This window comes from Seriola aureovittata, chromosome 10, assembly GCF_021018895.1.
Source record: "Seriola aureovittata isolate HTS-2021-v1 ecotype China chromosome 10, ASM2101889v1, whole genome shotgun sequence".
Classification (NCBI taxonomy): Eukaryota; Metazoa; Chordata; class Actinopteri; order Carangiformes; family Carangidae; genus Seriola; species Seriola aureovittata.
Genome location: NC_079373.1, coordinates 1,940,176 through 1,950,264, shown reverse-complemented (window position 1 = coordinate 1,950,264; position 10,089 = coordinate 1,940,176). Strand labels below are relative to the sequence as shown.

The 10,089-nt window shown below is 43.1% G+C and overlaps 1 protein-coding gene across 1 annotated transcript in view; it reads left to right on the top strand.

Annotated features, from left to right (window-relative positions):
* The first annotated feature begins 693 nt into the window (after positions 1-693).
* The window catches only part of LOC130176465 (NT-3 growth factor receptor-like), a 179,900-nt gene continuing 170,504 nt past the window's right edge, over positions 694-10,089 (top strand). Inside the window, exon 1 of the mRNA XM_056387579.1 lies at positions 694-1,530. Within this exon, the coding sequence (XP_056243554.1) occupies positions 1,253-1,530 (278 nt within the window). The 5' untranslated portion in view covers positions 694-1,252. The remainder of the gene's footprint in view (positions 1,531-10,089) is intronic.

Here is a 10,089-nt window from a genome sequence, read left to right as displayed (position 1 = left end):
CGGCCATCCCAGTCCCCAGACCTGAATATCATTGAAAATCTGTGGGATGATTTGAAGCGGGCTGTCCATGCTCAGCAACCATCAAACCTAACTGAACTGGAGATGTTCCAAAATACCTTCATCCAGAATCCAGACACTCATTAGAGGCTATAGGAAACGTCTAGAGGCTGTTATTTCTGCAAAAGGAGGCTCGACTGAATATTGATGTGATTTTTCTGTTGGGTTGCCCAAATTTACCTGTCTAATTTTGTTTTGATGCATATTGTACATTTTCTGTTAATCCAATAAACCTCATTTCACGACTGAAATATTGCTGTGTCCATCAGTTATTTGATTGATCAAAATGAAATTGCTGATCCAAACACCCAATGATTTATAAATGAAAATAATGGAAATTGTCAGGGGTGCCTAAACTTTTTCATACCACTGTGTATGTGTGTGTGTGTGTGTGTGTGTGTGTGTGTGTGTGTGTGGTGCTGCTACCAACACAGACTGTGCATGTGTGCACCCCTGTGTCAGTTTCCCCTCTGCCCGGTAGGGGGGACTTGAGGCTCGGAGGATAGAGTCTTTCTCTCTCTCTCTGCTTCCCAGTCCATTTCTATGTCTCTCCACCATCTTCACCGCCTTGTACCGGTAACAGCGCTAGAGAGAAAGAGAGAGAGACATAGTGTGTGTGTGTGAGAGAGAGAGAGAGAGAGCGAGAAAGTGAGAGAGAAAGAGAGAGAGAGAGTGAGAGAGAAAAAAAAGAGAGGGAGAGAGAGAGAGAGAGATATGAACGGATGACATAAAACGATGCCGAGAGAGCAGGACGAGAGAAAGAGAACCGGACTGCACGCGCTCAGACCCCTTCATGTGTGTACCTGGAATATTTGCGGAATTTTTCCTCCTCCTCAGTGGTGATTTTGTGATCGAGCAGAGAAGCCGTGACTGGCATCATCAATACTCCTGACATACCCACACACACACACACACACACACAAACACACACACACACACACACACACACACACACACACACACACACACACACACACACTCACACGTATGGATACGCACAGACGTGAAGGGAGATGTTTTTAATTCTAACATTACGACTGAGAGAATAAGGTGAGGACAGGGGGACCACACGCCCACCTCCGCGCGGACCGGACTTGAGAGCGGATTTGATCTGATCCATTTATATATATATATATTTTTTTTTTACTGCTGCTGTAAAGTTGCTCAGAGATCTGCGGACTTGAATCCAGACAGTATGGATGGATGTGGCGCGGTATTTGGCGCATTCGGCGTCCGTCGCCCTCCCAGGATATGGTGCTGCTGGAAGGTTGTCTTTCTGCTCAGCGCCTTCTTTCACAACTACCTGAGCTCCCTGCTGGACTGCCCGCCCACCTGCACCTGCTCGCCCACGGAGATCTACTGCAATAAGTCCGACAACAGCAAATTCTTCCCGCTGCTGTCCTTCCAGGGCACCGGGAGCGCCGGGAACAGCAGCGGGAGCATCGAGGACCTTTCCCAGAACATCACCTCAATGTAAGTGCCGCTGCCGCTGCTGCCGCTGCTGCTATAGCTCAGACACGTCCTGTAGCTGTGAGTGGTTTTCATTAGAGCTGCCTGTGGAAATAAATCACAGCTGAGGCTACTGTTGTTTTGATTGCGGAATTTTTATTTTATTTATTTTAATCTATTTTGGACGAAAAAAAACAAAACAACCCATCGCACCTTCAATGTATCTACAGAAAAACAGCAAATCCTGTATGAAATACAGGAGGTGACATCCTCAGAGTCTGCAAATGCTCCTCAGTTTGATGCTTTAAACCTTTTTGGTTAAATTTGAGTTTCTCTTGCAGGAAATTCATCAAAAGCAACTTTAAATCATCAACATATGAATGGAAATTCTAGTTTGAGGCAGCCTCAAACAAGGCCTTATTCAACACTTAGAATAATTCACCAAGTCAGGGGTTAAATCCCTCCATCATTAATGTGAGAGCAAACAGTCTCACCTCCGGTCTGTTGAGGGAACCTGATCCTGGAGGATATATTGTTGAGATTTCAGCCTGTCACACCTGTGATGTAGTGGTCTGTAAAACAGCAGAGGAAAGTGGGTCTTATATGGGAGTGGTAAATGCTTTAGAAACACTGCACAAAGGTGGTTCCCCTGACCCCAGGAGGACGTACCTTGTTGTACCTTCCCTGGTATCAGTCATTTTCTTGGTCAGGTTGACCTTCACAAACACGACTTGTGCTGAGCGCTCCAGCTGTTCATCATGCGAATCAGTCGACATATAGAACAGTAGATAGATGCACCTTTGAAGGAGGAAGTGCCCACTTCTATCAAACGCAGCAGGAAAATCATTTCCTGATTTAGTCCCTTTAAATATCATTAGGGCCTGTTCCTCCTCCCGTCACTCGCTGCAGTATCTTCCTAAATGCCTCCTTTTCATCCTGTGGCGTCAGAGAACAGCAGCCGGAGAGCCAATAAGCCCCAGATATCTACAAACAGCTTTTTCATTATAAAAGCAGTCATGACTCAGTTGCTCATGAGAGCACAAATCTAAGAGTAAATTTCAGTTTCCTTGGGATGATGAACCTTCAACCAGTCACCCAGATATCCATGAGAGCCTGATATTCACTGGTGGGCACTGAATACAAGCCACCACAGGCCGGGAACACCTCAGAGAGCCTGTTTTCTTCGGGAGGGCAGCCTGAGAACCACAGACAGCTGATTAAACTCAGCTTACACCTGGCTGTAAAGTGTGATGTGATTGGAGTGAGATAGAGCCCGACCACATGATGGTACAGGTGTAAATGATCCTCAGATGCACTGAGGACAGATGGATTGTGATGCGGTCGGCCAAACCACCTCCGGAGGTGGTCAGGGATGTATCGGGACCGAACTGTGTAAATGCAGTTGCGTTGACAGCTAGGCAGCTTAACAAGCGAGCACAAAAACGCAGCTTCACGGATGGCTTCTTCTTTTGCGGTTGTGTTGTTTTTTCGGGACCCGTGCAGAAGAGAGGAGGATGTTGTGATGTGATTGGACAGAGACCAGATCTCAGTGTGGAGACGCAGGTTATCAGCAGGTATAAATGTTCTGGCATCAGGTTAAAATCCTATCTGGATACGAGGCTCATTTTAATCCCAGGTGTAGATGGAGTGACAGGGTTTGATGTTGTTTTGGGGCGAGGAAAATCTTTTGTATGAAGGTGGTTCTATGACCAAACCAGAAGTGTGTGTATGAGGTCGATCAGTCCTTCACACAGGACCATCTTTGCCTCCATACGTGGAAGAAAATTTGTCTCTGCACTGGTCAAGTTGTTAATTCAGATGAAAAAAAATCAACATTTAAACCTTATTAACTAGGGACGCTCCAGATGCTGCAGATACCGATCCTCTAAGAGTGAAATCGGCCGATACCCATCATTTTTTGTCTTTTGTTATAGCAGCTGGTTTAGCGGGAGTTTAGTCTGTTTAGCTTTGTGGTGAACTGAGACCTCAAACAGGCGGCAGCGTCACCTGATGAAAGGACCACAAAACCCTGCTTTACTTTGTTCAACAGAGCAGAACAAAACACTCCCAAAGAGCAATGCAACAAGTATCCGACAGTAACTGAATTACACAATGTGATAACTAATTAATTACATGTGTTAATTCATGTGAATTAACACAATTATTAACAAACTGAAAAAAATGAAGCATATTCAAAAGGCTAAACAGTACAAATAGTCTAAGAAATAAAAGGCAATGTATCTTAGAACATTAACTCAGTTGCATTAAGCAAACTAAAGAATAATAGGATTTACAGTCAGATACAGGCTGCATTCAAATTGTAGGTATTTTATCATGGCATGCATTGCAGATGGCGCATGTTATATCAGTCTCACACACTTTGTAAAAGTTCCACATGACCGACTTGTTTTGTTTTGGTGGCATGTTGGGCGCCAGCGCAGTGAACAAGGTGGGAGGCAGGACTACACTACACAGCACACAGTGCTTCTCTCAACCACAGACAGTATTAACCACAGCTTATATTTATGGTGTTCGCTGACTAGAGGTATTAATTCCAATCTACTGATCAAAATCAGCTGATGATGATTGATGTAGGGGGTGTGGCACAGCATCAGCAGATCCACAATCACTGTGGTGAACACACATCAACTTACATCTGTTAACTCATAATTAACATTAGCGGTACTTTAATTTGCTTTGCTAAAAGCTAGTTTACTCTTTCAAGCACAGGTACGGATTTATGTACAAAAAAAAAAACTTATACAATCTTCAATTTTGAGCAAAACTGCATTCTGTAGTTCATCTGCAGCTGAAGGGAGGTTTCAGCAGTCTGACCCCGACATATCAGGGAGGTGTCTTCATCCTCACTGTTGTGTGTGTAGGATTATTGCTGATGTTTCCCTCCACCACGGCTTATTAAGGACACTGTGTGTGTGTGTGTGTGTGTAAACACATACTCAAAACACGAACTCTGGAAGATACACACTTGATTTGACTACATTAGTTGGCATTGCATGCACCATGGCAGAAAAGTGAGGTCTGGAAATACTTTGATAAAAAAAGATGACAATAATGTGCAGTGAGAGATATGTGGCATTAAACTTGCATATCATGTTCTCCGACAGCGAAACAGTAGGATTGGTCGGGGGGGTCCGTGTCCCACTGGAAACACAAGCTTGACATTGATTCCACTTGTGTTGGACCTCCTGTGTTTCTTTTTTTAGGGTAAAAATATATTTATAAATGCGAGTAACAGAGTACTCGTTCATAAGGTAATGAGAGTACTCGAATATTAAAATTACTGAAAATGCCCATCCTTATGTTCAACATGTGCTTGTCAGTAGCCTGATGGGAGTAATGGTTTCCATTTACAAACCCACAAAGTAACATTCTGTGATGTCATGATGACAGACAGACAGATATCTCCATTTATAAGTAGGATGTTCAAATCCTACCGTGCTTATATATTCTATTTCTGACCAATCAGGAAACAGTACCAGGTGAAGATTGGTCGTTGGTAGCATCCCACCATCCCATACACTGTAAATAAAGATGGAGAGTGAAAGAGTGAGCTGCTAAACCATCGCCATCTTGGCGGTGTATGACTCCGCCCCCAACTCCCAGCTAATCCAAATATGATCAAAGAGGTGGGACGTGTGGAGCTGAGATTTCGGTGCATACCAGTTTGTGACAAGCTTACCCGACTGTCTTTGAAAGAGGCCATAACTTTAAGCCTTAATAAAATGTTGTTTTTGTACCAGACTGTAAATATGTTTATTTCTGCTGTAAAATTAATTCATAATTAATTTAACATATAATGATTATTTTAACATGACACCACATGAGCCAATGGGAACACAGGCTTCACTGCATCATAGTAAAGTCTGGGTGCTGTCTGACGGTGAGTTCAGGGACGTGCTGTACTGTGCAGCTCTGGACTCAGTTCACCTCAATTCACCTCGCTGCACTGTGGTGTAGAAAACAATTTTGACTGGATATCAACGTTTTTTACACAAATGTCCTTCCTCCAGCCTGTAGCGGGGTGTGTGTGTGCATACATGTGTGTGTTGTTGCTCTGAGGGGTTTTTCTAACAACATGTCACCCTGCAATCTGAGGTTGTAGTCCATCAGATTCTGCAACTGGCTGCCACTGTAACCCCATATCTTCTGCTCCACACTCTCTTATTTAGCCCACAACACTCACACACACACACACACACACACACACACACACGCACACACACACACACACACGCACACACACACACACACACACAGTTTTCCATCTCTCCAGTTTGTAGGGTGCACAGGAAAAACTAACACATCACAGTAAAGAGGTGAATGTGGTAACAGTGCTTCTGAACTGTAACTTTCAGTCAGACTTTTTAACATAAGATAAAATCCACTTGTAGAGACTGAGACTGGTTTAATCCATTAATCTGCACCTGCTTTATTGTTGTTGTGAGGCCTTAGAAACGACATTGTATGTGACTGACTGAGCGATGAAGTTATACTATTGGTCAGACAAGTGTTGGAGTTTCCCCATTGGCTGTTGCTCTTTCAAAAAGAATTGGTACAAAAAGTTTCTATTACATCTTCAGGGAGCGTTTACAGACTTTGTGTCTTTGTCCCTGGATTTACAGACTTTCTGACCTCTTTATTGTCTTTTTCTCAAATCTAGCAATATCTTGGACAAGCTTTAGGCGCTCTTTGTACAAAAGTCCCTCCGGTTTTGTCCTGTGAATGTCTTGGACATTGACTGCTCGCTATTATGTATCTTAATGGGCCACGTTCCAGTCACCGTTTCAAACTTGTTCTGTTGTCATGACAACAGAAACAGAAAAACATGTCAGTGAGAACAGGTTTAGTGTGAATTAAGCTGTATTTAAATACTGTAAGCACAAAGAGGGGGAGAGAACAGATAGAGAGCTGAACACTAGACTGAGACTAAGCTGAGACTAAGCTGAGACCAGACTGAATGATGTTACGTCATGATGATGTCATGAATATGCTAATTTGTTCCTTCTGCAATGACAGTAGTTGTTCACAGCGGTTCCAAAACACTTTTCAAATATGTTCTCACACACTGACCACACACAGTCCAGACAGATACAAGGTTTGGACCTGGTCTTGAAAATAAGTCTTCAATAATGGAAAAAAGTCCTTTAAATCATCCGCATAACTGAATGATGACAAACATTTGCTGTGTGGATTTGCTGATTGGTTCTCTGATTTATGTTTTTCTTTTTTTTGCTTTAAAGATGTCATGTTGGATTCTTGGACCTAGAAACAGGCATGTTTTGTTTGGCCACATTAGTAAAGGCAGATGATCATTGTAAAGAGTCAGGTCTGTGTTGTAAAGAGAGTGTGTAGTGAGATCATCGTAGGCCTTTCCACACATCAGGTGATCTATAAGAAGTCCGGCCCCCTGCTGTGAGAAGATGGTAAAAACAGAGCGTGTCTGTTTCTTCCTGCAGGGACTTGATGCTGGATCATGAGCAGAGCTTCACTCCTCCTGTCCTCCTCAGTGTCCCTCCCTCTGATACTGTCTGAAGCCTTTCTGCTGGCAGCAGTCAACACATCACACTGTATCAGCATCACACAGCGCAACAAGCAACCATTGGAAATAAAAATGGAAATAAAAAAGAACCATAAGTGCAAAGAAGATCAGTTCCGTTATCAACAACTCTGTACAGCAGCGGTGATTGAGAACATAGAGAAACTTTGTTATGTTTGAAAGACGCTGATTATTTTGTGAGAATACAACCTCACTTGATTATTGATCTGTGTTGCTGTGAGAAAAAGCAGCAGTGATTCCTGAGTGTGTTTCCACCCGCCACTCACTGTGTAGGAGAGAGGGACGCACACTGAGCGCTTGTTTTTCACGCTAGTCACACAGAATTCACTGAACTGCGCGGAAAACACGGAAATGAGAAGCACTATGTGATGAGGAAGCTTTGTGTTTATTTAATGTGTCGAGAAAGAAAAAGTCGGAGAGAGACAGAGAGAGAGAGAGAGAGAGAGAGTGTTTGTGTGTGTATGTGTATATGTATGTGTAGAGAAGGTGATACACCTCAGAGAAAAAGAGATGAAAAATAAGGAAGAAATGGAGGGAAAGTACTATCCTGTTAGAAATCAGCACTGCGTACAAGGACAGCTCCCTGTTACACACACACACACACACACACAGACACACACACACACACGCGCCCGATTCTTTATCAATTCCCATAACAATTCCTGATTCATTTTCTGTGTGAAAAAGAATAGGCCTGCACAGGTTCTGGCGACACAGTCACACCTGACTTAGCTTCGGTTATACAATATAAACATGAGCCTGTAGACTATGACCGCAGCTTTGATTTATAATAATTTAATTTAACCAGCTGCATCAGGTCCATTCAAACAGGCTCCTCCAGATTTCCCTTTAGAAATGTTTACATATAAAATACTGTTTATACTGTGGCTGAATACATGCTGGTTATTATTTACTGAGAGATTTGCTTGCTCAGCTAATAACATTTTAAATTTAATATGTAATCAATAGCCAGTGTCAGTCCATCATGCCAGACCATCAGACCAGAGTTGACTGAGAGAATAGAAGATCACTGTCTTGTTTTAAAATAATGTGGATCAGTGTTGTGCCAGTTCACACTTAAAAAGAACTAGTTCAAATTTCAGTTCATACGGATGAAAATGAACTAGTTCACGTTCATTTGTACCGTTTTTTAAAATAATGGCGGCTAATCTCCTTCAATCGAACCTCCTTCTACCCATCCATCACCCGCCCCAAATCATTGCCACTCCTAAACTAAATGAATTGTTGTACACCACTGACACAGACTTTAGTTAGATTTAAAATCCGCATTTTTACTGACATCAAGCTTGGAGAGAACAGGTTTACCCGATCACTGTAAAGAGTCAGGGATGGGCACTTGAAGAAATGTCCTTATTCGATCATCGGGAAAATTAACGATCAATTATCGATTCATTATTAAAACAACCTCATTGATACACACGTTAGATCGATCAGATTCCTCATGATCGAAAAAATTCTTAAAGATCAATTATCGATCATCGATTAATCACGCCCACCCCTAGTTCCTGCTGTTCACTCTTTGCAGAGGGCTTCACTATTTATGAGCGTATGAGCCCACTCGGCTCTGAAAAGCACTTTTCTTCAGTTACTCTATTTGCTGTTTTTAGTGGTATTATTGTTTTTTGAGCTGTATCAAATGTTCTACTGACTTGTCATTGTTGTTATTATCGTTATTACTAGTTTCAATAAACATCAATTAAAGGAATTGATACCATTCTGATATTTCAGACAATTTGGAACCGGTTCTCGAACGGATCCAGTTCCTGATTCCCATCCCTACCTGCGAGGGGCGTGAATTTCAACGGGAAAACACTCACTGGGAATGACAGTTGTAGGCTCAATTCACATTATTGTTCACAGTACCAGATGATCCAAGACCAACCCAGTAAACATCCTAATGGCTTCTATCCTGCAACAGTACCGTGGTACACATTGTGTAGACACGTGTAACTTCCATTCGCATGGTGCGGGGTTCACTGTTGCAACCATCGCAACAGCTGCAGCTTCCTCAGCCGCCGTTCTCACAAGTTTGAACATAGTTTGTTGGCCCCTCCCCTTCCAGTACATCACCATGTATCCATCGTTTCGTATGGTAACCATGCAATTACCCACAGTGCACTGCACCTTACCATAACTGTCAGTGCGAACACAGTGATGAGCTGAAATCAGCGAGTGTGATCATGGGAGACGGCAGAATGAGACACAGGGCTGTTCTCCATCACTTCCTCTTCACAGGCTGAAACAAACAGCTGGACTTTATGTTGTGGCTCCATTAAGATGTGACATTTAGCAGTCAGTGTTCAGGGCGGCGCTGCGGTCCAGGGTTAACACGTCTCCATGTGTCAGTGTCACCTCTCTCTATCCCCTTGCTGCTTCATATAAATAAAATGTTCAGTTTGTTTGTGCTGCAGCGGGGACACAATGGGAGGCTTCCCAGAATTCTTTGTTACGGCTCTGCAGTCGCTGAAACTGCTCAGTCCCTGAACACTGATCTGACTGCTTCTGGAGGAGTCTTTTAACTTAATGGTGCAGTTGATTTTAACACTCACCCACAGCCATGCAGGCAGTGTGGTTTAATCTGCCCAGGCTGTGGAGATGCAGCCTCACTGATCCATTAATCAACTGGTCATTCAAAAGAAAATTTTAACCAGCAACTATTTAGATAACCAGCTAAAGGTTGGAGTCAACCTTTAGCTGTCGGCAGTTTCTTCATTGTGAGGATTTACTGCTCTTCCCTGTCATCACATCATCGTTAACTTCATCTGATTTTGGACGAAACAAGATATTGGAAAAGAACAGAGAGAGTGGGCAGAACAGGGTTAAATGGGCCCAGCAGCTGCTTTTTGCCCCGGGGTAACCCCCAGCTCTCTGCCACCACCGCACGACAGTGGAGGTGAAGGGAATTTGGTTTGTGAATCATTGCAAAATATGTGTGACCTTGTGGTGATCAGTTTCATTGGAACTATTTTGTACTGTGTAAGAAG